Here is a 27997-nt window from a genome sequence, read left to right as displayed (position 1 = left end):
TTAGTATATCTTGTTAGTGAATGTATCATTTTATCTTCATCGTTTTTTACCATGTACTGCTGATATGTAAGGAGATCAAAGATCAAAGCCCAGGACAGTATTTCTGCCTGTAATTGAATACAATTGAAAATCATTTGTGGGTGCAGCCTTATAAAAGTGTTAGGAGTTGAAATTCTGCCCACAAACCTCATTAAGATTAGGCATGTTGCCTATAGGGTGTTTATATAAAGCAGTTGCTCATCTGTTGGAAAGTTAATGTTTTGTACCAAATTCCATGGTGAAATCTTTGCTCTTATGATTTTTCTGATCAGCTTCCTGACTTTATCTAAGAAAAGACTAAAAGAAAATAAGGAACTCTCATTTGTTCTCTGTAGATGTGAGCTAAAAATTGCTTGTTAACCAGGGGATTACGCAAGAGGGACGGGGAGTGTGTGAGTAGCTTGGGATTTCTGAAAAACCAGCCAGAAAGCCCTAGCAAGCCATGGAAATAAGGAAGTGAACTGGAAAACATGTGGAGATATATTTGGTTAGTGAGGGACTGAAGCTCGAAAGCTAGTCAGTGCAAAAATGATTTTTGCACAATGTCTTGGTTTTTTCATTCGTTATGGGGTGGGATTTTTTTGTTATTTATTTGAAAGCTCAGAGCGACAGTGATCAAGATCTCTTTAAATTTGCCTTCTCCTGGGTGGGAATAAAAAATGGACTAAACGTGAAAGGTTTCAGTGGGTATTTATAATGCACAATGCTTTTGCACTTACCTCCCTTCTTCCAATCTACTTTGCTTTGGATAGGTGTGATTCTCCAGTTCTACAGAACTAATTTTCCTCAGCTGCACATTAATAATACAGTCACACACCTTTTTTTTTTTTTTATTATTATTTTTGAAAGTATTTTTCATTGCCTTCCTTTATTCTCCTTGGTTCTGTCTCAATCCCTATTTATTCCTCCTCTGTCTACTTTTCAGGTCTTTGAGATTTCTAATCTTGCAATTTCTATTTCTGTGCCTGCTCTGATCTTTGTGCCGTTAGTTGTGAGGTTTTAGTCTCCAGGTGTCAAGGACTTGATAGTAGAAAGCAAAGCAAAAAAACAACAAAAAAAAGGATGATGAAAGCAGTAAAGCTATACAAATGAGAGAGATGTGAAATGCAAGTCTGTTTTTAATTTAAAGGCAAAATGGTTGGGTTTGTTTTTGGTTTTTATTGTTGTTATGTCTTTGGAGGGAAATAGAAAAAAATGCACCTTTGAAATTAAAAAAGAAAAAAAAAAACCTTGAAAATGGAAGGCCTGAAATAAAATTTATATGTAAACCCCAAAATATAAAACCTAATTTATCAACATCGTATTAATATTCAGGGGTTACATTCATGTAACTGGTATTGTGAAATCATTTACACTAATATTGTGACACTTGGATGCAGTAGTTGAAATCTTCATAGATGTAACAAAAGAAAACCTTGCAAATTAGTTTTTTCTTAATTTATTTGTGGCCTGAAATCCTTGAGAGAGAGTTATTTCTTACTACCCATGTAGGAAAGCATACGACTTCCCATTTTGCACGCCATCACAGAATACAGATTCTCATATTCTCATTCTTGAACCTTCCGTATGAGGAGGTTTTGTAACTTGCTAAGCTCGCAGAATCGAAGCTTTGCTCTCCAGTTATCCATAAGAAATGCAAATCGCTAATGCATCTTCAGCTCTATCCAGTAACTGTGCCCTAGTGAAAACAGTGCTGCTGGTTTTACCTTCTGTTTTGCTGACGAAGGGAACAGGCGCTCCGTTTACTCCTGGAGCAAGGATATCTCCTGTATCTTGGTTGAAAGATTGTTTCACCCAGCCACCAGTTTGTGCCATTTGTGTAGCTGATGACAACACGGAACAGATGCACCTATTTCTAAACATGGTGATTATTTGGAATGCAGGAGATTGACCGTAATATGAAAACTAGTAATTTATCATTATTACGTTTCTGTTTCTAAGCATAATTATCTTAATCTTGTTACAGAGCATTGAAATGAACTGTTAATTATGCTATGTAAAACATCTGCCAATTAATTTTTCCTCATACTCTTTGAAAGTCAATAGTGTTTCGGTAATATTTTGCTTTTACAATTGTCATTCACTGTTTGTTTTCTGAATTCAGAACCCACAAGTTAACTTTCATGTAAGCATAATGCTAGAAAAATAATAATTATTGTATATGTAAGTATTTTCTAGGGAGCGTTGTCTATTGGTAAAAAGAGATTCAAAGTTAGGATTCAGGATTTCATTTCATGATTGTTGCACTCAGCAGCATGGGAAAGGTTTATTTTTCTGTTCTCATTTGTTTTTCTGTCAAATTGCTGTAAGTGAGCAGAATGTTATGAATTTTAGTGAGTGTAGGATTTGTAACAGTGACATAACAAGAGCGGTTGGTGTGTTGGAACAATATATAAATGTTTAGCAGCCCTGATAGAAATTGCAAATGGGATTGCTTTTTATTTTCCTCTGAACTTGAACATCTGATACTCTTGATATTATCTGAATTTCTTTTTGATCACCATGTTTTTTCAGAATCCAAGGATAATGTCATGGCTAAACCTAGCAGCTTTTTTGGGTTGAATTGCTGTTCCTGCAATAGGTTTTTCTGTGTGATTCTGAGTAAATCAGCTAGCTACGCTTTTTATGCAAGAATTCATCACCTACAGGAATGGGGTGATACCACCGTGGTCAGAGGCATTTGTAAGAACTAACACATATTTATTTTATGCACTTTTTGTTTGCAACTTTTTGTGTTACAAATATGAGATGGACTAGCAAATGCCTAGAAAGACGTAACTGACAAAGACAAATCGATTAATGGGTGAAAGTTTCTTGGAGCTTAATCTAGGGGGAAGAAAGCACTGTCACTGTTGAGCTTTAAGATGGTGATGTTCTGAGTGTGTGTGTGTGTGTGCGCGTGCGTGTTTTTTACTTTTGGTAAAAAGCTGTTTGTATTACTTCAAGATACGTAGTCACTTACACACAACTTCAGCATTTATAGAACCTTTGTATCATTCAGTTGATGCAGCTCTTCCTTCACGCAGAACCTTTTTTGGAGAACAGTTTAGAGCTTCGTCGATTTCCATTGCTGCAATAGCTGATCCAAATGTCTGAAAATTGAGCCAAGATCATACAATGACTAATAGCAGCCTACACCACGAGCAGTGCTATCATTAGATACAGAATGATTTTATCAAAAGAGGAGAGGTTTGACTGGTGATTAAGCTGGTGCTGTTATTTCCTCCATGGCGTTAATAACTGATGCTGATTATTTTTATACCTTTTTATCTTCTAACGGTGTGAGGCATAAGGGTGATTACGTTTTAAAAGCAATTAGTGCTATTTTGAGTGGTTTCAGATTATATTCTTAATAAAGTTGTGACATAAGAAACAGATCGCTGGCCAGATGAAAGAAAGAGGTAGTGAATGTGTGATCTTCTGCAGGATCCTGTTGTGTTTACAGTCTTTTCCCATAGGAGGTACTCTAGTATCAAACAGCATGTTCTGGGGCATTAATGAGTAGAGATGAGACATTAATTCCTGGTGAATAATTACAACAGTTGAATGACTGTGTTTATGAATGCTCTTCGAGTATTCTGAATTTCCTGGAATGTTCAATGATAATCCACATAAACTTCTGTGCGACATTGTGCTTGGGACTGACCCCCAGGCTCCTGGTTTTGACTCCATCGTCTGCAGATGATTGCCCTGGGCTGCAGTGTGGCACACGCAGGCTGGCTCCGGACAGCACTGTGGGGCGGCTTTAGCCTTTTTCTCAAAGCTGGTGTTGATAACACTTGCTGGCCAGTTGCCAGTTTTGTGGAAGGCAATGTGCTATGTGTCCCTCCACTGAGGTTCTCTAACAGGGTTGCCTCAGTGCCACTGTTGCACAGTGATGTGTGCACATTGTTATTCACCATTATTATACTTTTCCCTACATACCAGCCTTAGGTTATTTTGGATAGTAAGAGTTGATTGTGTTAAGGCATTTACAACTCAGACATCAGATATCAGACTGAAAGGGGCCACCAGGTCCTTTAGTGGGTCATCTGCTAGCACAGGCAGTGGGGTCATCAGGTTCTTTCAAACACTTGACCTAATTTGGGTAAGTGCATTGTTGCTTAAAATTACTGTTTAAACCTCTGAAAACTCATTTGTTACGTGTAAAGCTTGTTTTACTGCACTATTGGCTTTAAACTCTTGGTGTTGATATTTCCTTGCTATTAAGTCCAGGAAAAAAAGTGAGATGAAGTTGTTTGCCACGGTTGCCTGGAAGCCTGTATCAGGAGTAGGAGAAAGGCACAGGTCAGTCCCATTGCCCAGTAGGGGCATTGCCTCGTGTGGGACGTGTTTCTTGCCGTGGACTTCTACAAAGGCGTTATTTCCCTTTCAACTTTGTTTTTCTGTCTGGCTTTCCCAGACGCTCACTATCTGTTTCTTTAGTCTTTTGGGTCTTGTATAGCCACTGGGCCAGTGAGGGAAGTATAAAGATTTTTTGGGAGCTGTGTCATTAGTGTGTCGGGCATTGAAGTTTCCCTTGAACAGGGGATAGCGCAGAGAGCTGTAGCTTTATAGGCTTCTTTGGCAGAGCAGACACCTGCTGTGTATCTAATCCCTTGGTTTTTGCCGCTCTAGGGTAAGCATCTTGTAAAGAAATGGGGTTAGCATTACAAGCACGTATATGTTTCAGAACATAGAGTAGGACCACAAAGTTTGAGTAGGAACAAGAGTTCGGAACAGGGTGTGTTGGCCTGAATAAGGCACAGTCGTTATGGTAAAGGCAGCGGACTAGTCCCTGAGTGAAGTTCGGAGATGCATAACCAAGAAAATATTTTTAGCGGTCTGATCAGTTGATTTGAAACGTAGAATCTCAAGTGCTTAAACCAGTTTCTACGACAGCCCAGATCAGAGTGTTAGCATTAGGGAGAATAATGTTAGCATAGACAAGCAATGGCCTTCTTACAGACATGAATAACAACCATGTGCATGTATTTAAACATGGGCTTTTGCAAAGCTTTGCTTTTCATACTAAATGAAAATCACATGCTGGAATTCTTGTGCTTTGGAAAACATCTAACTTTTTCCTAAACCATTTTTTAATCCATCAAAAGCATAAAACTGAAAACATTTTTGAATGTGGAATATGTTTTTTGATACTAAATTAAATCCTTAAAATGGACATAACTGGAAATGTAACGGGCCTGTTTTGTGGTGTTTTCATGAGTGTTTCTGTGTATAAATAAGTACCAAAGTTAATCCACATACAATATGCAAAAAACTTTTCCTTGATCGGATTAAAATTAAAGCAGGCCATATTTCCCATAAAATCTCGGAATTCAAATGTAGTTTTTGATATTTAGCAGCTGCTGTTTGATTTGAACAAGAGTGCAGTCTTTGCCAGATGTGACATATTAACTTAGCTAATATGAATAATGAGTCTCAGTGTATACGTGCAAATAAGATTCATTAGTGTTTATCTAACATATGGGAGATATTAAAATACTTAACCTAGGAAGAGTTAGAAAAAGAAAGCAAGCGTAAGAGTTTTAGTTGTTGAGTTGGCTTAAGCCCTACATCATTTTATAACTAGGTAAGAAGACACTTAAGACCCTTATAACCTGTAATGCAACACATGATCGTTTGATTTTATAAAAAAAAAGAGGGGAAAAAAAAAGATAAAAGGCCTTGTTGTTTTTCAGGAGGAAACCGGGTTGGAGTGTGCATGTCACGATTGGATCAGTAGGCAGGCTTTTCTCTGCTGGAGGTCCAGTTTTAAATCTGAATGAGTTGCTGTAGTTGTATTTCTGTAATGCCTACCCACGGCAGGATGCATCTCCTCCTCGGGAGAGGCCTCCACTGAAGCTGGAGAGGTGTGTTACGGGCCACCTACATTGCTCTGTTTTCAGTACCTCCAGCAGTAATACATCTACATTTTTATAAGTACTAAACATCACCCCCCACGAAACAGTTGTTGACCACGGATGTTGTTTTGCTTCCTTAGAGCTGCTCAATTTACGTGTTCTACATTTCCATATGTGATGGCATATGATAAAAGTGAGAGTTGTCAACTTTAGGTGTATCTCAGTTTAGAAGGTGGCCTGGTATGACAGTAATGTCACCCACCTAACTTGAAGGACAAAACAATTTGAGTCATCTTTGATGTCAAGAATGTTTTTGCAGAACAGCTAAGTGAAATCTCCTCTCTCTTGTGTATATCATGCATGTTTTAAAATAAGAATTCTACTTTGTTATACTGAGACAAATTTTATTGGTTTCCTGATGTATAGGAGTTATGATTTTTTAGTACTGCGGGTGCCTTGTGAGAAAGAATAATGAATTCTGTATTAAAATCTTCTACAGATTGAAAATATCCTGGGAAAGACTGTGACGTTAGGTTGGAATTCCCCATTATTGGGACCGAATGACTAAACCTGGGATTTTGAAAATTCCAGACCTTTTACTTTTCTAGCCTGCACTTCCTAGACCTGGTGGGCTCGTAATGTCCATGGGACTTCAAACTCGTCTTTCAAGAACTTGAGATTTTCAGTCCGGACACATTTGAAAGAGAGAAGATGCATTTGTGAGGCAAAAGGCTGATAGATTAACAAAATAGTAATTAAACAGAGGCTAACGGGCTTAGGGCAGTGACGTTAGGAGGCTGGACGCAGCAGGATTTGGGGGCAGGTAAAGTGAATAGTGTAGATGGGGGGTAGGGTTTGTGCTGTGGTTACAGAATTTATCATGTGAACTTCATCATGGCATAAGAAGGGTGCGTTTGTATATGTACATGCATGTGCGTGTGCGTACAGGAGCCCTGCAAATGTTTGTGTGTGTGTTATATACATAGCTTGGAAGTACAGGTTACCCTCTAAGAGTGGGGATACGGAGCTTTAGTAATTGCTTCTGTGAAAGACAGCAGGAGTGCACCGGATTTTTGCTGAGAGTCCCATGATGAACTTATTTCTTTCCCCTATACATAATCACAAAGTAACTTGCAGGCAGGTTTCAGCGACTTAATAGCTGCTGAGACGACAGCATGTCTAAGCTTGCAAGAGGATGAACTTCGCTGGAGAGAATGTGGCCGGATTTGTAGCTGCAGTGAGCCGCTTCGGAAACTTGTCCCAGCTTGATTGAAAATTGCTTCCCCCGTTAGGTGGGAGGAGGTTTTTCTTTGCTGTTGGGTTTCTTTTTTCAGCCATCTCATGCTGCTTACTCACCAGCTGAACCTGATGAGATTTTATAAAGGGAAGAAGTCCCAAGCAAGAAATTTCTTCATCGTATTTAAAACATAAAAGGATAAGGAGGAGATGCTGTTACTAACATGATGAAATAGACTTATTGCACTTTTAGTGTCAAGGTCCATTTTAATGTTGTTTAGAAAATTAAATCATGTTTTATGATCAGATCAGAAATCAGTGTTATGTAGAAGAGAAAAATAATTTCCTCCTGTTTAACCAATGGCTTTTTTTTAAATCCCCCTGTGTATCAAAGCATGGCCGTAAGTTTGCTCTAGTCAGGAAGTTTATCTTTAAGATATATTTATGTTGTATTTAACAAGTGAAGAACTTACCTCAAATGTCATTTAGTATAAATTGATACTAAGTATGAATTCGAAGCAAAAAAAAAGAAGTCACCTACATATTTTATCACCAATCGAATTTTTATTACAAATTACATACTTGAGCAGCTTCATTCATCCAGCTGAAGTCATTTCAGATGACCTTTTCCTCAGCAGACTCTGTCTGACCAGAATATTGTGCTGCTGTTAATTGTTTTGGACACAGTGTGTGAAAAGTCTTAAGGGAGTTAAATTTTGTTGTTCAGGGTTCATAGTACATAATTTGGCTTGCATGTTTACTGCTGGCCTGTCAAAGTATATGAAGGAATAAATTTCTCCCACAGATCAACTAATCATGAAAATAGTGTTGAGGTGTTTGATTGACATAGCGAAGCTGTTAATTTAGAGTATATCAAGATCAAATGGAAGTTATTGCAATTAGGAAGTGATTGTGTTCTCAGCTGAAATTTTTAAATGCTGCATTTTAGATTTTTGTGCATTTTTATGCTGTCTCATGGATGTATTAGGGAATTTTTATGATTTGTTACATTTACATACTTAATGCTCGACACAATTTTAGCGCAAATTTTACTTTTTTGATTGGGGAGAGTCACTGTACATGCAATGTTTGTGTACTCTCTAAAGGGCTTTGGGGAACAAAGGATTCAGCCACTCTGAGGTTTTGTTGGGTTTTGTTTGTTTGTTTTTGTTTTTACGACTTTGGTTTAAAATACTATGGTATCCTGCTAAAATCTTCCTGCTTATTTCTCTAAGAACGGCTCCTTTGTGACATGCTTAGACGTTACTGATCACTATATAGTTCTGTTCCGAGGTTTGTATGTATGAAGTTGTATTCAATATATCATATGTAGTAAGACCTTCTTTGGTACCATGGTGTGGCACCAACTTTAGAGTCGGTACTTTCATATCCCTAGTCCATAGTCCTTGAATCTTAATGGTTCAGTTATTCTTGAACCCCACATTTTTCTCCTAAGTATTCTTAGGAAAAATTGTGGCATATCAGAAAGAAATGCTTGTTCTCTTTATCACTTTCTCTTTTTAAAATCTACATTCAAGCATATGGTACTGACAGATGACGTGCAGATTCTAGAGGGCAAAAGACTTCTCATGTCCCTAAAATTATGGACACAGGCATGGTGGTGAGGCAAGCTGGCTGAGTTGAAAAGACCTGTGGATACCCTGTGAAGTCCCTAAAGCAATTTAGCTTTAGCCCAGTAATGGTATTTTTTTCTTTGGATGAGTTGAGCAATTTTCTCATGGCTTCACTACTTCTGTTCTAGTGCTGAGGCTGCTGTTTCTCATTTTTTCACATGCATGATCTGCTCACTCATGTGCAGCTGCTAAAGAGAAGTTTCTTCCAGGTTTGGGCGTTAAGTATCACCTCCACACTCAGGTGTCTGTAGCCCAATATTAGCACTAGATCTTTTCCCTATTTAAGCCTGTAGAAAACAAGCCAGCAGAAGACTCACATTAAGAATAGTGCTGAGCTGATAATGCCGCTCTTTGGTCTTGCTGAAGAGAAGTGGCGTAGAGGCCATTAGCCCGGTCCTTGGGGATGCTTACTGAGATGCTCTCTCCAGTTGACCCTTTGGCATATAGAAGTGCACCCGATGGGGACAGGCTGTGCCGGGAAGCAGTTTAGGTCTCTGCACTGGAAAGGAGCTGGCTGTGGATGAAGTTCTGGCATATTTTTAGAACAGCAGAAAATACATGGGGGGGAAGATTGATTGTAAATTTATGATAACAGTAGTAAAGAAAAATGCAGTAAACTTAAGTGCTTTGTTGGATTACCCATACATCCTGCCTTGGCTTTATCTCCCTTTTGGCTTGCCAGCTTTTATTCCTACTATTTATTAAGGAATAAAAGTGAGCAATGTTACAGAAAATAAAAGGTAACGTGCATGTGTCTCAAATTGTTTGATTCTGCAGCCACCTGACGAAAGATGCACCTCAAATGTATGCTGTAACTAGTGCTTTTGTGCCCCAAATGGGAAAATGAGGGTTGTAATTTTCCCCAAATTTGGCAAATATTTTTTCCATGGACACAGTGCACCTTTCCATTCCTGACAGCTAGCACAGATCATGCTGATTTACATGGCCAAGAGATGTATTTGGATAATGGAATTCATAAGCCAGCCAGTTTAGCTGTGGCACTTGGAATAGAGAGTGTTGATTTTTATTTTTTTTTGTAATTGATGAAGCATTATGCTTTGTTATAAACAAAAGATGGTTAGAGACATGCAAATATTGTCTAATGCAAGGGAAAGGTCTGGTGAACACATTAAAGCTCATGCTTTTAACCAAGTGGGAAAAGACAGAGCTCCTGTTTTTCTTCCCTCGGCTGTTCTGGTTCTCTCAGCAGTCTGACTGCCTTCCCATGTGACATTTTCGCATTGCATTTCTAGGTCAGTGGTGACACAACTAGCATGCTTGTGCCCAAATTGATCATCTCAGTCTGCTGTACTCCACATGGCTTTCACATCCATCTTTGCTGTAGTCTGTGTTTGGATTTCAGAGGAGCCTGTCAGCTTTGCATTTCCTCAGTTCTTAAGAAACAGGGGTGGCTCAGCAGGCGCATGTTAGCTTCTCATGTGTTTTGTCCTGCTCCAGGTATCTGGGAGTAGGAGAAAAATAGGAGTAGCCAGCTTTGCAAATAGATGAGAGTGACATGGGAAAAGCTGGTATAAAATCAGTGTTAGTAAGGGAGGTGACACATTTCCTAAGGTAATGAAAAAAAATTGGCCAGATTAATTCTTCCAGAGAAGAACTTCGGACTGTTGGACATTACTGTGCACTTTCTGGCGGGCGTTCTCTTACTTTTTCTCCTTCATATGGGTGAAAAAAAACAGCACAGTTGGGTTCATGAGCATCTTTCTGGAGGCCAGACACTGTGCCCACTGCAGAGAATTGCCTTTAAGGGCATGACTTTTTTCTTTAATTGATAAAGTTATAACCAAAAGTGGTTATAACCACTTTGTTATAACTGAAAGATGATCAGAGACAAGTGGACGATGTCTACTGCCAGGGACGGGGCTGGTGAACAGCTCATCCCTCCCATTCCTCCTTTCAGCAGCAGCCTCTTGAGTATAAGCAGAGCTCCTCAGGGCCTGGCCGTTTTCTTTCCTGGGTGCTGTGCCCATGCCTGCTGCCCCCACAAGTGCCATCACGCTGTGGGGACACCCCAGGGCCCCTGCTCCCAGCCTGCTGCCACCCCAGGCTCGTCGGGAGGCGAAGCGAGAGGCCGGTCTCCTGCACTTGCACGGCTTTCGGATGCGTGGAAGGGTGTCACTGAGCGACTCCCTGCCAGGGACGCTGGCAGGTCTGGGACTATAATTCCTGGTGTTCAAAGCCTGGGATTGTCCCAGTCAGGCTAAAACTGGGTGTGGAGGGCAGTGAAGAACCAAAGATGTGGGTAGGAGGACAGAGGTGAAAGGCAGAGCTGGGAAAGATGGGAAAATGATCACTCAGAGCTGGATTTGATGCTAAGCCTGGCAGTAGCTGTTGCAGATATCAGCTGTGTAATTTTCTGTTTTTCCTAACACAACGAGTTTAAACAAAATGAGGTGAGGTGAATGAGTAATTTTTGAATTTAATTTTCTTGCACTTAGTTTCTCTCCATGACTGCAAAGCTACCATAGATGATGATGATATTTTAAAAATTCTGTAGGTTTGCAAGTAAGACAATATTTCTGATACCGCTCTCTTTTGAGAGAGAGTGTGAGTTGGTGTTAATGGCACATTCAGTAATGACACACGATTCAATTATTTTACTAGACAGAGAAGCACTTAGACCCAAACATAAGATTTCTGAATCCAGGCATCAGCTGGAGGTGACTGAATATATACTATTTGTGCACGCTTCTTCAAATAATTACTGTGGAAAATATTGTGGCATTGTAGTTAAAAGCAGGTTTTTTTAATGCTAATAGCTGAGGGAAGAGAATTCCCGAAGAGAAATGCTCTTCTATAATCCCATGTTAATCTTCCTGACAGAAAGCAGAAGAAGAGGAGCTTGTCCTCACACCTGATGGCACCAGGGAATTCCTGACATTTGAAGTTCCACTGAATGACTCTGGATCAGCTGGACTTGGTGTGAGTGTCAAAGGTAACCGGTCAAAAGAAAACCATGCCGATTTAGGAATCTTCGTCAAGTCCATTATTAACGGCGGAGCAGCATCCAAGGTGAGAGGGAACATCTGTGTACCTTTGTTTTCCTCGGTTTTCCATAATAAGGCTGTTTTAAAAATAACCACAGATTCAAGAGGAATGAAATGGCTCTGTAACTAGCTTTTTCCAATTACACCATCAGAGGTAACATTTAGATTTCTACTCAGATTCACGTGTTTGTTTATCCCAGGATTTAAACGGCCTTTACAGATTCTCGGGAAGGATACGAGCAATCTCTGGTACAGTTCAATTAGTATGCTATTTGTGCAAAGAGGTTAAGATAATAGCTTGCAGTGCAAATCTGTAATTGGAGAAGACATTTACTACAATGGCTGCAGTGGAAGCTATTATACCTGTGTTCATTTGGCCATAAAGTACTAAGACTAAGCACAGTTGTTTGGGTTTTTTTTCTTTTGGTCCAGCAGACTAAACTTCTTTTGTGTGTTTTTTATGTAACTAGCTATAATCTTTCCTTTTCCAGGATGGCAGGCTTCGGGTGAACGATCAACTAATAGCGGTAAATGGAGAATCATTATTGGGCAAAACAAATCAAGACGCTATGGAAACTTTAAGGAGGTCCATGTCCACTGAAGGAAACAAACGGGGAATGATTCAGCTTATTGTGGCGAGGCGAATAAGTAAATGCAATGAGGTAATACGCTTTTGATATCAAAACTCTGAGTTTTTACTTCTAACGTATTTGTGTTTTAGGAGATGTCACGTTTCCTCTGAGACCTGGAAAATAATATCTGAGAAGCTAAAGAGAGAGAATTACAAAATGATCCGAATTTCAGTGTTAGACATGCTAACCTTATTACCAATCAATAAAGTTTTTCTTTTGAGTATTTTCATCAATGAATAACAGGAAACAGTGAATAAAACTATATTGATTTTGTAATTGGATCCCACTGTTTACGTGATTTTTGTTCTTTGGAGATTTTTATGTAGGTCTATTGAGTCTTTCATTTATAGACTTAGTGTTAACTGACTTGCTTCTTTGTCACTTTCATTTTTTTTAATTAAGAGTAGAGCTCTTAAATTTCGTTATTGTATTTTATCTGAGCAATTAAAAGTTCCATGTAAAGATTCTGCAAAACTTCATGCAAATAATTCTGTTATTTTGGATTTTAAATATGTTGGGTCTTGGCCTTCATTGCAGGGAAGTATAAAATACTGAATTTAGGGTGACATGGTGATTCTTTTTCTGATATTATTTGCAGCTTCTGTCTCCTCCATTGGAGTGTTAATGTCTTGATGTTTTGAAACATTTTCATGATTTCTAATAGTTTATCTTCTAGATTAATGTAAACAATACTATATAGCAGAAATATGTGGGCATATGACGCTGAGAAGGACTGCAGATGCTGTGGAGGATTGAATTAGACTTCAAAATGATTTTGACAAATTGGAGAAATGCACTGAGTTAAACAGGGTGCAGCTGAATGGTGGGTCGGGGAAGCATCTGTTCTTAAGACATCTAAAAGTCATTCTTTCATTCTTGTTAACACCGGTAAGGTCTTATCAGAGATGTTATTTCTTGAGCATCATGCTTCAAAAATGATGTGCACAAATTGGTTTAGTACTGCTGATCTTGCCTAGGGGGAAAGGGAATGGTTTATTTCTTAATGCATAAAATTGATCTTAAAAAAATTCCAGTTTATAGCGTATTATAAAATCACGTTTGAAAAGACACTAGTCTCTCTAAAAGTATTAAGCTCCTCATGATTAACTTCTTATACACAGCTTTAATACGCATACACACATTTATATATACACGCTGCTAGAGAGCCACCCAGGACGCACACAGTTTCTCACTTGGCGGTGAAGGAATTCTGACCGTTTTATATTTGGCGACGTCCTGTTCAAGCCATAATTCTGAACTCGGACTCCAGAGGGCACAGACTACCCTTTGGAGACTGTTTATTATTCCTACTCAATTTCAGATGTGTTTTATATGTTACTACATAGAAAGGATGAAATATTTTAGACTATTTCTGTGTTTAGTATATAGTTATTATTTTTTTTCCCAAAAAGGATATGGAAGATGTTCGCTCCTCTCTTAGTGAAAGTCTTCTATAACAGATGTACCAACACAGTGTTTATAAACATGATAGAACAAATCCAGCAATGGATTTAAATCCAATAGATTTTTTTGCTCACTCAAGTTAAGAATAGTTTGGCGCCCTACATCTGTTTAGCATTCACTAATTTATTTTGCAGAAATCACATGGCAAAAATGCCACAGCTGAGTCTACATTATATGTGCCCCAAGATGAAAGAACTGGTGATAGAACCAGATTTAGATACACTGAAATGTAGCTGTAGAGGGAGCAGGATGGGCCGCCGCTACCATTTTTTGTGGATTTTCCAGCTCCTCAATGAGCTAGTGAGATGAGCTGTAATAATTTGGGAAAGTGATGATATGCAATTATTGGTGTAGTGATCATCTATGCAAAATAATTTTTGTAACTATTTTTTCTCATGAATTCTTACTTTCATCACATTAATTCAAAGGAAATAACGATGTCAATACTGTTTGCATATTTTAGTAGGATGAAAGCACGACTTGCATGGACATAAAGCTATTTACCTGCTGAGCTGGCATTATTCAAGAAGCCGGTTTTCTGAAAGTCTTGCAATGTCCGTACTTCAATAAAATGAAAAGTGGAGAGAGAGGGTTTTTTCTTGGCATTTTGCAATTAAACCCTAGTTCTTTGTTCAAGAATTGGACGGATTTAAACTGTAGATATTATTAATCAGATATAATACCGATGAGCTGTGATAATATTACTTATGTATTGTGTAGACATGGCGCTTAGGGACATGGTTTAGTGGTGGACTTTGCAGGTTTATGCTTGGACTGCAATGATGGTTGGACATACTGGGGTATGGTTGAACTTGATGATCTTAAGAGTCTTTTCCAGCCTCAATGATTCTATAAATACCATATATGAGTGTGGTATTCAGCCAGCTTAGCCCCTAAGTAATGAATGTATGGACTGAGACGCAGCTGGAGAGCAGCACTGCGTGACTGAGTGTCACGGTGATGTTCACTTTCCCATGGAGCATCAGATACTGGCCATAACTGGCAGCCTCAGCTATATTATGCTTAATTCGGCAACTTAGATCACTTAGATGCAGTGGCACACAAGCTGTCCCCTTAGAATATTCCTGTAGCTGCCACCAGCCCAGTATAAAGGCTCAGCAAAGATTTTTTTAGTATTACAACAAAAAATAAATGACATCTGACTGGCAGCAAATTCAGGAGCTTGGAGATTAGAAGTAAAAGCATCAGAAGGGCAGAGCCTGTCTTGGTAAATCACACCTTTTACCAGCGTGTTCCTCAGAAATAGGGTTTTACTGCTTTCTGTTAAAGACAAAAAGAAACATTGACCTGTTGAGAAAGTATTTCCCTGGTGTTTTCTATGCTTTTCTTTCTCTTTTGTTTCTCCAAAAGTGTCACTATAAAATACCAACAGCAACAAAAAAGATCCTGTTCAACTGATTTCTTCCCTGTGTTGATTCAGCATCGTATATGCCCACTGTATGGACAAAAATATAACTTATACTCTTGTTAGTCTTGCAGAACTACAGTTAAGTGGAACGAGCTTGATTATATTCCCATTTGTGCATTGCCAACAGCGGTGTTCATTCCGCTCCATTCCAGTGGCGTGGTCAGTCCTGGGATTCCCTACCATGCCACAGTGCAGAAGTGTCTCGGAAGGGGAATCTGTACAAGTGGTGATAACGCCAATGCAAAAAAGAATTATGCTCAGCTACTGGATGATAAAAAGATTTGCTGTCTGGCTGTTAAAAAAAGCAACAGCAAAAAGAACAAACAACCCAAGCCTTTGTGGCTTTTTTTCCTGGCTTCAAGTCCAGTAATCATTTTGCATTTGCAAAATCAAGCTGAGTTCTTTTGAGATAGATAGGCAACCCAGTCTGCTTTTTTCTTTGGTAAAATTGAGTTTGAATTGGATTTTAAGAAAGTTAGCAGTATGAATACTGTTCTTTTGGTTTTAGTATTCATTTTCATAATCAGCCCTAAGAATTGCAGGAGGGAGCAGAATTCACTTGCCAGCACGGTTCTGCAGAGTGCCATTTCTCTGTGTTTCATTTCAGACCAGAATTTTCATGTGCACTCTGTATTTTGGTTGCTGTCTAGAAGAGAGGATGGCTCAGCTGGCTTTAGAGAAGTGGGGACAGTTGCTTCCGACCTGCTGCAGAGGAGCTTTTTCTTTGTCAGAAAGCTTTCTTAAGGTTCAAAAGTCAAAGTCTACTTAACTGGAGCATGAAACCTTTTCATGCTTCAAACTTTGTAAAGTGACCTCTGATATTCCTTTTTCATGCCAGCATTATTCTCGTACAGCTTCAGCAGTTCTCGTGTTATAGCCTAAGCCTCCAAAGCAATTATAGTAACAATAAAAATGTACATAAACACCGTAAGAGTATTATCTGTAAACTCAAAAGAGACCACAAACTTCCCAGAAGGTAAAAAGCATTTTTATGCTGTTGTGGTTTTTCTGAACTGGAGTAGCCTGTAGAAAGAATGTTCATTGACTCACCAGGAGATAGAATATAAATCCATCCAGGTTTTCAAGTGAATTATCTTGTAGTAAATATTGATATAAGCATGGAGCGAGTGGTAGTTATGAATGAACTCCAAGCCAAAACTGTGTATCTGAGTTTTTCTCCTGTTTGCATTACGTCTGCACGGGTACAGTAATATAGTTAACTCTGTAAGCTGTACTATTACAAACCTTGCAAAGCTTTGTTTAATATCTCCGCCACGCCAGACAAAAATCACACAGGGAATAGTTGATGGATGCTGTTAGATTAGTGTAACAAAAACATTTAGTTTGGGATTTGGATATATCTAAGTTTCTCTCCCCCCTCCCCTCCCCCTTTCAAAAAAGTTAAATATGCTGTTCAAACCTATGTTTTCAACTTTCAGCCTTGCCCTCTGTGATCAGCATTGTGTGTTGATTCCTCAAGTTTCCTTTAAAAAGACAGAAAGACTTTTAAGGTACACTTCCGAAGTTGTGCAGAGAGTGGCAAAAATGGGAAGAATAACAATAGTAGTGACTTGATATTCATATGCAGACAGTATTTAATACCTCAGTTTCAGAAGACATGGCCATCAGCTTTTTGGATCTTTAAGTTGGGGCTGACATTTTTTTAATTAGCAAGGAGGCTAAGATTTAAGGAGAAACACTGGAGCTCCTTGCGCCGTGTTCTGTTCATTAGTGATATTATTATGATTAGCCTTTATGGGCAAACAGCTGCTGGCTGCATGGCCCTGACGCGTGCACAGCGCTTAGGCGTGACTGCCAGGCAGATCCCTGCAGCTGGCGGCAGTATGTGCTGATTCAAGAAAATAAAGGTAATCGTTACTTTTGGAATCCTGCTCTTTTCAGTCCTGCAACCTGGACAGCTTAGAGGCACAGATTGCTCATCTGCACTGTGTTCATGTCACACACAGGCAGCACTTGTCTGCCATTAAGAGAGAGAGCGTCACCATTTTCCTCAAAATGAGAGATTTTGAGGTTGGTTGGGTTTTTTTCATATCTCCCTTTTTTGACAGAATTAATGTCTTGCCAAACCTGCCTGAAAAAAAAGGTTTGCAAGTGATTTGCAGACCCCCAGGTTTCTTTCTGCGTGCCTGTTCATTTTTGCTCCAGTTGCTGAGTTGAAATCGGAGCATACCGTGAAGCAGAGAAAAAGTCGTGAAGCCAAACCATATAAGGACCTCAGCAACTGTTTACATAAATCGACTGGCAGACAGATCAGTGAGAGAGACTTTCCAAATGAGTGGTTTCATTATAAAAGAAAGGAAGCAAGCAAACACCTATTTTTTTTTCTGGTGTGCGTGGAAGTATAAAACATTCAGCGTCATTTTCCCTGCATGCATTACCTAGTTACCTACTTTGAAATTGGTATGACAGGTTTGGTTTTTGTCTTTTCTTGCTAGATTAGTTTTGTGGCAACCTTCTGGAGTTCATTTAACTGTGGAAAAGACTTCAGTATCTTCTCCAAACCCGGTGATTTCACTGTTCACCCCCGCTCTAAGTCATTGATAAAGCTGCTCATCAGCCTAACCTCTGCCCAGCCCTCATCTCTGGGGGAACCTACAGCTGACTCTTCTCCACCCTGAAGACTGATCTTTGTTTCCAATCCTTTAGCCAGATTTCAATCCAGAAAATGAAAACTTAGTTTCCTTAACGCCTTTGATATGAAGGTAAAGGCTTTTTGAAAATGTAAATATGCCACATCCAATTCATTGCCTGAGAGCTTGGAGAGCTTACTGGCACTTTGTGCAACTCCAGCATCCCAGTGAGGCGGGATTGCCCCATGGATGTCTGCCTTTCTCATGAACCCACGTCCATCATGCTCAGTGATCTTACTCTTTTGTGTAGATGCCACCATTTTATCCAGAAGGAGGTCTGTATTTCCCAAGGTCCTCTCTAGATATATAGGCAACCACCAGTCCTCTGGCACCATGGCCATTCATAGCAGTATGTTGAACGTTTTGGCCAGCAGTTACGCAATTTCATAGTTGGGTTCCTTCAGGGCTTTTGGGAGAATGCCATCCAACCTGGGTAACACGTTTACTTCTCACCTACCCATTTGGTCTAATGCTCCTGTGTATTTTCTTCTGGCTGATCTCACCCCTCTCCTTATTTGCTACAAAGAATGGGGTCAGGTGTGGAAATCCCTCCCTCCCCACCGATGTCTTTAGCAATAAAGACTGACACAAAGAAATGACTGAGCTACTCTACTGCAGACTTGTCCCTCAGGAACCCTTTCACTCTTGCCATCAAGGAATCCAATTGATTCCCTGTGTACCCTCCTATGTCTGATGTCCGTAGTGAACATTTTACCTTCCGTCTAAGCATCCTCTGAAGGGTGCTGCTTAAATTCTTCCTTCTTTCTCTCTATTTCTTGGGCTATATTGTTTGGGTTTTTTTTTTAATTGTGGCACGTTTTACCTGAGCTTCTAATACAGGACTTGTTAATATCCTTTTAGGCCTCTGTTGGTCTTTTTGGTGCATGATTTTCAGTGTCTTTAGGTAAACGTCTTAATAGGAAACATCTCAAATATTTTAAGAAGTTAGTTATTGGGAAAGTATGTACATGGGTTTCTGTTTTGTAGTATCTTGTATCTTCTGTTCTGCCCTCCTGCCAGCCCCAGTTTATTCTGACTTACTTTTTTTCCCCTTTATCTGTTTTCTGTCCTTGGTATCAACTTACAAGCTCGATCTTTGCCCAGGTTCCTCCTTATACCCCACAACCTACCATCTTAACTATATTTTGCAGAGCTGTGTGGGTTCCTTCCCACCATTACGAAAGCATTTTTTGTCTTCTGGTTGTCTTTTAACATTGTCAGAACAAGACTTTCTTAGAAACACTGTGCTAATTTTACATTTACTAGTGCAAAATTGTGCATGCAAGTCAAACCTGACCCTTTTACTGGCTATTTACCTACACTTTTGCGTCTTGCAATGTCTGTCCCTAAAGCAGGATCCCAACTTGGGTGGTAAGAAAGAAAACCGTATTTAGTATGGGTAGCAATATTGTAAAAGTATCTCTGTTGAAAAAGGAAGCTGAAGCATTTTGGACATCTTAGCCACAGTACACAGATAAGAAAGGAAAAAGAAAGCCTGGAGAATAATTCCAGAAGAAAGAGCTTCAATACCCTGAATGCAGTGTAATATATAGCACATTTGTATACTGACTTCTTTAAAATCCATAGTGCTTGCATGCCAGTATTTGGATAATTTACTTTCTGAAGGAAAAAGGGAGTCTGATGGTTGTTTCTTTAAAAAAAAAAAAAAAAAGTAGTTTGTTTATGCTTTGAATATTTTGGCAATGTTCTTGTGCATAAACTTTTTTAATATTTATGTGCATAACTTCAGATAGAATGGATGGTGGTGTTTAAGTAGAAAGGACCGCATTAGTTGTCCTTTTATCATCTAGATAAGCAGCAGCTGGGCTAGTTAGTACAGACAGTGCTTTAGCAAACAGCTGGTTCTTATCTGAATGACAAAGGGCCAGGGTAGAGACCTTTTTTATTTTAAAAAAAAAAAAAAAAATCTTGTTTCTATTTTTATTTTAAGAGAGTGGAGAGAAAAGGAGCTACAGGCAATCTGTAGCATGTGAGGGTTTATTGCATTTTTACGAATATGATCATTTATTATAGATCAGTGCTAGGAGCCAGAGAAGTCTCTCTCTTCAGCGCGGAGAAGAGAAGGCTCGGGGGGATCTTACCAGGGTCTATAAATACCTGATGGGGGGAATAAAGAAGACCAATCCAGACTCTTCTCAGGGCTCTGCCTAGTGCCAGGACAAGAAGCAACAGGCACAAACTGAAATACAAGAAATTTCTTTAAATACAAGAAAAAAATTTTCTTCTGAGAGGGTGGTCAACCACTGGCCCAGGTTGCCCAGAGAGGTAGTGGAGTCTCTGTCCTTGGACATATTCAAAACTCAACTGGACAAGGCACTGGGCAACCTGCTCTTGCTGACCTTGCTTTGAGCAAGAGGTTGGACTAGATGATCTCCAGTGGTTCCGTCCAGCCTCAACTGGTCCGTGACTCTGAACTGTCCCACCAAGAAATGCTCCTGCTAGGGGCAGGTACTTATACAAAGTGTGGGGGCCAGTTGCTGCCTAGCCTGCTTTCCTTGCCAGGCCCTTAATGAAGGGCAGGAATTCGTACATCTTTGTTTATGTTGCCTACTCTTTATCAGTTAATCAAATCAAATTATACCGGATAGCACTGATATCAGCTAAGGGAAGGAACTGGAATGTGCAATTCAAGCTTTCCATTAGAATTGCATCAGGAAGAACAAGTCTTTATTTGAACTGCAGTCTTGCTTTGGACTGTCGATCTCTTTGTCTTGCCCACAGCACAGTTTCCAAATTAAATGTATTTTTTTCTTACACAAACTTTCTGTTAACAATGTAAGGAAAATACTTTTTCTGTTTTTGAAAGCCAGTTGTGTAATTCCTGTCTAATTTTTGCTATTTTTAAATGGTATTGTATCTTTTGTAAAATATTTGTGTAGTTGGCTGTCAGTGCCTTTGTTTAAACCCATCTTTTGAGATGCTAATTAGAAATGGAAAAAAGTTTTCCCCATAAAATGATAAAATACGTGATTCTCTTTACAAAACACAGTGATCTAAGCACAGCGCTCTTGCTATTTCTTTTATTTACCCTGTACTTTACTGCTTTACCAGGAGTGAATTTCTGTGTATTTCTCTGATTCAGAGCTTTCTGCTTGTCAGTATCTTTCTGAAAATCTCTTGAGACCTTCCTCCAAATGAGTTTGAAAGTTGATGGGTTGTCACATAAAGAAGGACTGTGCGATATGGCTCACTAAAAGCTGGACACTTGTTACATAAAGTCATCAATATAGCACTGGGAGAATAAATCCCAAAGCACTTTGATATTTTCACACCTTATTTAAAGGCAATGAAATAAAGGTTAGTTTATTATTTAACGCCTTTATCATGCAAGTTTCAGATCTCAAGCAGTTTAATGTTGCTGTGCTTTTTTTTCTCATAGTGTTTCAGAATTTAACATTTCTATTCTTTTTGAATTTGCCTTAGATTCCTTTACAACAGAGGCTACAAATATTGTTTAATTTACTTTTCAGTAAAGCTGTCAGTTGTAATCTGCAATTTAAAAAAACTAATAAAACAAATCCTCATTTCACAATTTAAACCTTATTGAGTCTAATTCACTTGCACGGCAAGTTTATTATTCTCCTGCAGCTTGACGTGCCTCCAATTGTAATTGTGTTGACCCTCCGATGCAGTAAATCTCCCCAGTGCTTATCAAACTGGGAGAGATAAGTCTACAATTTGGAACTTCATTAAATATCTCATTTATATTAAACAGATGATGGCTTTGAACAGAAATAATAATTTTTACAGGCTCTGCGACCTCCTGATCGTGGTCTCCTCGACTTTGTGTGGCGGTGTTTTGCAGACCTCCACCCCTCCGTGTACTGGGCGTTACGCCAGCACCCCAATGTCAGAAGTCGTTAGTCCATCGGGCTGACTTCAAAGCCTCTGCTGTGGAGACTGCAGCCGGGTGCTTTGTAGCCCTTGAAGCAGATTTTTAAAAATCTTTCTTAGCATACATTTCTTAGTCATCTGGGGATTGTGGGTAGAATGATTAATAATGGGCAGCTGTTTAAAGAGGAAAAAACAACCAACAAACATGTTGCTTATTATGGTAATTCCTGAAACTATGAACTACTCCTCTCGTGCTCATTTAGATACCAGTCCTCGGAATAAGCATTCCCAGTGGCTTCAAAGAGTTTGCAGCGTGCTCAGTATCTTGCAGTATCTGGTCCCCACTGCATTTCAATACATATAAAATACGTGCGCTTAAGTTTTAACTATACACTTCAATATGAAGAGGCGTGTTGGTGAAAACAGCTAACACTTTGATGTGTGAGTTCATATGATTACCCTGCAAAACTCATCTATTTTTTAATATTTGTTTATTTTTTAATAGCGCTGGATTCAGTCCACGCTGTTTAGATGAATTGATTAAATGTTCTCAGTGAAGCTCCTTTGGTAGCATCACTGAGTACCAGCAGGGCGCTGGAGCTCAGGTGAACTGAGGGGGTGGGAAGGCTGGATGCTGCGAGGGCTGGGTGATGGCGTGGAGAGTCTTTGTCTCTGCGGTGGGTGGCTGGGTGCTGACAAATTTGGTATCCGACCTGACTGGGAAGTGCCCGGGCACTTGTTCTCCTCGCTCCCAGGGGCCACGTTGGGTGGCTAAACCCAGCTAGATGATATCAAGTTGCTTTCTTACGTTGCCTCTCATGGGCACTGCTTTCCACTGAGCTCTGATTCTCTGGGGCTCACTGAGGAGAACTCAACTTTTTCCTCTCTTTTTAAAAAATCGCAGAGGCGTACGCAGGAAAACAGGGGATGATCAGCTTCTGCAAACAAATGCTGAGCTGGGAAGTCTCTCAGAGGAGCCTTCTGATGGAGAGCAGCTGGGGTGGGCAAGCGGCCGTACATGCAGTCTTCTCCCCTTCTCCCCATATGGCCAAGCAGCCTGTCTCCATCGTTTTTCTTCCACCTCCTACTTTGTCTGCCTCTCAGTGCCCCGGGGAGGTCTGCCTGGAGTCACGGCGGGCAGGGACCCAGCAGCTCCAGGGGGTGAGGCCTGGGGTGGGGGGGACACCTAAGGTCTTGCTGGTTCTGGTTTTGGTGGCTCTGCCTGGATGCTGCAGCAGTGCAGGGATCAGGGAAGCTTCCAGACGGGACAAAGCACGCGAGGCCTCTGTACCCTGCAGCCAGGAAAGGCAAAACAAAGTACTTATCATAAGTAGAAAAAAAATAAAAGTTACTGTGAAGTCTGCTTTTTTTGTTTTTGTTTTTTTTTTTTTTTTGACTTTCCTTTCTAACTATGAAATGTTTGAGTGTTTGCATATTGGTTACTAATATGTGTGGTGGGGTTTCCTGGGGGTTTCCATGATGATTACATTTGAAAGCAAATGGCCCCACTTCAAAAAGCGCCAGCAGCCCAATTCCAACTGGAGTTCCTGCTCCGCGCTCCTGACAGGAGCCTTGTTCTGACAGGCTGTCAGTGTGGGAGCCATGGCCCAGCTGTCTGCCTGATAATATTGAAAAAAGCCAAAACTGTCTGCTTAAGAAATTATCTAACAAAGAAACATCAAAATGCAATTTTTTTTATTCTTTCTTTCCACCAATTTTTCGGCTGAAGGATTTGAAATTTGACAGGGCACCGTGGGAGGTGAGTGTAAAGTGGCTTAGAAAGTTGGTCATTAAGCAGAGCTGTCGTTGCAAATTATATTTGTCCAGGGTGAGAAGTTCTAGCTCATTTGGTGCCCAGACAGGTCTAGGCCTTAGGCAAGTTGTTACAGTTCCCCCATGCTGGTAAATGGACCCTGGGCGCTAATTTTTCTCTCTCTGTGCAGTTGGAGTCACCCGGGAGCCCCTCTGGGCCAGAGCTGCCCATAGAGACTCTGCTGGATGACCGGGAGCGGAGGATTTCCCACTCCCTCTACGGCGGGATCGAGGGTCTCAGCGAGTCGCCCACGAGGAGCACGGCGCTGAGTAGGATAATGGGTGAGTCACGTCAGCTCTGCCAGTCGGGGCCTGTTTTGATTCTTCTCTGTGATTCATCGGAGGGCGAATAATGTGTTACGTGGGGATGAGGGAACATGGAGGTTGCACTGACCAACTTAAAACATGCCTTAAAATTGTTCCGCGCAAGCCTTCTGGATAGTTAATGTGAGAAAAAAAGTCAATAAATGGAATGGTGAAGTGAATTTCATATCCCGTGGCAGGTAGTAGAGGAAATAACAGGAGCATTTAACATGTTTTTTCTGTGTCTGAGCTGGGAGAGTAAGTTATTGGTCCGACTCGTCTCCACGTTGAGTCTTCATTTGCATGAAAGTCAGTGACTCATGAAAATTTATAATTAATTTCAGCATTTCTTCTCCTCTGTTTCAGTCATACAAAAGTACAAAAATAAATAAGGCAAACTTGCATCCGTTTATGCTTATTAGGGCATTTCATTAATTTGTTTGAATTTTTGCTTTGCAGGACACCCATTTTAAAACCTTGTAACTAATTTTAAGCATCCCTTGTGTAGATTTTGTGCCATACCATCTGCATGGCCCCGGTGAATAATGAGGTTATTAGCGGTTGCTCTGCAGCAATTCAGCTTCCGATGTAGAGAGCTAGGTAATAAAGACTTGCCTTGCCACGGGAGTGGTCGGATTTACTGACTAGAGTGGGATTATTTTGAAAGGATTTTCAAATTTAAGCACAAAAAGCAACTTGATGAAAATAGCACCTGACAGAAGATGCGACAATTGCTTGCTTGAGTTGCAAGCTTTAAACTTAAGATGTGGCCATTAAATCTGGGACTTTTCTTAGTGTGCTTGACACACAGACAATATATTAGATGATGCTGCTATAAACTTGGTATGAAGTAAGGCTGAACTTGTTTTTTTAATTCCTTGAGATTGGTTTTCAGCCTTAGAAAATGAAAGTCCACCACTCAGGCTTTTTTCGAGACAACAGTTTGTACATATATATTTCACTTCGTTTTGGGGTTGGGTTTGTTGTGGTTTTTTTTGTTTTGTTTTTTTTTAATTTTCTGTTTGCTTTTTCTTTGTGGTAGTAGAATGGCTACTGAAAATACAGTAATTTGCTATTTAAGATATTTAATCTTGATCAGTTAAATCTTTTGTCTCTTTTTTTGTGCATTTGGGCAACAACAGTCAGAAATAAATCCTATTCTCTTCTATTGCATTACATTTTGTGCAGCTCGGAAGAGAAATTGTATTCCTGAGAACCAAAGAAGCATGGAATCTTTTCACCCAAAGTCATATGCTGTTAAAGAGAACAATTAAAAAAAATATTTGTTGACAAATCTAAGGAGTGATAAAATAATTTGAGGTGTTTAGCACTACTCTCCTATAGAAGGGACTAGTTCTTGGGGTGTCAAGGCTTTAGATAAAACATTTTTGGAAAGCACTACCTTCTGCTTTTTCCATCAATGTTGCAGAGGATTTACACATAGAGCTCATATAAGCATTAACGAGTCATCGCTTAAACACCTTGTCCAGTGATGGGAGAAGAAACCCTCAGAGAGTCTGTGCGCGTGTGTCAGCAGCGCAGTTTACTTCCACATCAAAGGAACACAGGGCTTGCCACAACAAATCGAACTAGTGGTTCATCAGTCTGGTATCATCCCTTTAACAGTAGCCAGTAACTGATTTTTCAACAAAAGAAAAAAAATCTTTCCAAAGCTCTTAAAAATGTAATGCTTTTGGATATGTAGACATAGGGGAAAAAAATCCATTCTGTGTTTTGTGTTTTATAACCTGAAGTTGATGTTTTGATTTCCTCTATATCATTGTTTTCCTGTATTGTTTTCAGAAGCCAGGAACAGTGTAGAAAATTGATTGGTTGTGACTTAAATCCATTGGTGCTGTAGTTGGAAGCACATGGAAAATCAAATTGTGCTTGAACCTCATAGTAAATGTGATCTAGTCCAACATAAGTGAAAACTGGTCTTGCTAGGACCGAATCATTCCCTTCTGTAATCACCACAGCTTCACAGAGCTGTCATTTTTAAACTCAGTTTTTAGGTAGCAGTCCATTTTTTAATATGCTAATTTTTCTAAAGCAATCAGTACCGCTAAGTTAAAACTGCAGTGTTTATAATGTTTTGTGATATTATTGCGTGCATGTTTTCTTGCAGTGCCATGCAACAGAGAGACATTATTACCTGTTGGAAAAGATATGTACAGTTGATTTTTTCAGAGTATCTAATGTTTTTAAGACTCAATCATTTATTATACAGTGTAATTCCTGTCCTATTAGCATTGATAGTGAGAAAAAACTCAGAACTTTTATCTTCTTGAGAATGTGTATGTGGGCTTATATGATTCTTCCAGAGTTTTCCTCCTCTCTTGAAAGTTGGTATAAAAGTGAGGATTAGTCCTAACAACAAGTTGGCTGAGGAGGACTGGAGGTCTCTACCTTCCCATGCCGGTCCTGACCATGAAAACAAGCCAAAAGGAGTGGTTTATGCAGTGCTGATTCCCTCCAGTGTTCTCCCCATACTGAGGAGCCCTCTCACTTGCGGGCTGTCTGAATCGTCTGATGTCTTTTTATTTACCCCTCCATGGATTTAACCATGTAAACTTTTGGGACTCGGTACCTTGTGGTGAGGAGGTCACAGTTTGATTTCATTTGTGAAGGAGTGGGTCTTTCTGCTTCTTTTGCTATTGGATAAAATTGATGGATTTTGAGTTTTGTTCCTAGGTTAGACTATTCAAAAGTGATAATCTTAAAGTCTGGAAAATGCCTGCTCTTTTCAGTCATTGCTTAAAGTTGGAACAAAACTTTTAAGATAATTTTGTTTCTTTTAAATACATCTAATGTAATTTTCAGGAAAGGTATTTAAGACAATTTCCTTACTCGTTCAATCCATAACTGACAGCAAGAACTGGTTGTCAGAGCCTTGCTGTGAGAGTGGGAATAAAATACCAATTTTAGAATGTGATTTAAATTATGTAAAATAATGTTTGCTTACTGCAAAAAGGCTACATGAATCTTTTAATGTTTCTAGCGATTCTTATGTTGATCTACTTTTCTAGATGATTATTGCTATTATAGATTTTCTTCCACTTTTTCACTTGATAATATCTCACTAAAGTTTCTGATGGAGAGGAGATACTGCTTTCTGCATTCAGGGAATGATATTTGTGGTTCTGAAGAGGCATTTTTTTTATTTATACAAATTGTGTTTTCTCTTCTAAGATTTAGATGGCTATAGTAAACCCTTATGTTCATTTATTTATTTTTAGTATTTTTGGGTTGCATGTTTGTCGTGGTTTAGCCTCAGACGGCAACAAAGAACCACGTGTCGCTCGCTCGTGCCTTCCAAACACAGGAAGAATCGTAAGAAAAGGCAAGACTCTTGGGTTGAGACAAAGGCAGTTTAATAGAACAGCAAAGGGAACAGGCAAACAACAACAACAACAACAACACGGATAGGGGAATATACAAACGCGATTACGGAACCGCCGCTCCCCCTGCCGCTCGCCGCTCGCCGGCCGGACCCGGGCCGCCCCAGCCCGCTTTTAAGCAGCAACTTCCTGCCCCCTCCCCCGGCAGCTCAGGGTGGGCGTGGCTCACATGGCATGGAATACCAGGAAAAGTTAACCCTATCCCCACCGGAACCAGGACATTATCCACCCCTTATTCCATACCATCTATGCCATGCCCAGCAGGTTCCAATGAATTGCCACCACTTTCCCCTGTTATATATATATATATATACACACATATAATACCCTTAGTTTATGGGTCATCCCTCCAAAGTGTCCGTTGAGTTCTTTTAATCCACGGCTTTGGGCTCCATCTGTTAGAACAGTCTCTCAGGGCAGGTGAGATGCTGGGTGGTGCTGGTCTGTTGCATGCTGTATTTTTCGGAGCTTGTGACTGGTGCACCTGGTGTTGCTCATGCACGCAGTCTGTAGGCTGAAGATGTAGATCTTGAGGAAACTGCTGGGCGCCGGCTGCTGAGATCAGTTCTTATCCCATCACCCCTGTGCCTTACTTGTAGTACAACTGATAGCAATGAGGACATACAGTGACAGTGTTACTTAGCAATTAACAGCACACAATCTGATTCATTGGCTATTCTCGCCCAAAATCAG

The 27997-nt window shown here is 39.9% G+C and overlaps 1 protein-coding gene across 14 annotated transcripts in view; it reads left to right on the top strand.

Moving 5' to 3' along the window:
- The window catches only part of PARD3 (par-3 family cell polarity regulator), a 466403-nt gene that overhangs the window by 267081 nt on the left and 171325 nt on the right, over positions 1-27997 (top strand). For all 14 annotated transcript variants that reach the window (XM_054191470.1, XM_054191469.1, XM_054191468.1 and 11 more), the window contains 3 exons: positions 11594-11782; positions 12249-12419; positions 23732-23882. In XM_054191470.1, the coding sequence (XP_054047445.1) occupies positions 11594-11782; positions 12249-12419; positions 23732-23882 (511 nt within the window). The remainder of the gene's footprint in view (positions 1-11593; positions 11783-12248; positions 12420-23731; positions 23883-27997) is intronic.

This window comes from Rissa tridactyla, chromosome 2, assembly GCF_028500815.1.
Source record: "Rissa tridactyla isolate bRisTri1 chromosome 2, bRisTri1.patW.cur.20221130, whole genome shotgun sequence".
NCBI classification, from domain to species: domain Eukaryota; kingdom Metazoa; phylum Chordata; class Aves; order Charadriiformes; family Laridae; genus Rissa; species Rissa tridactyla.
Note: the sequence above shows the minus strand (reverse complement) of the source record. Positions and strands in the feature narration are given on the sequence as shown.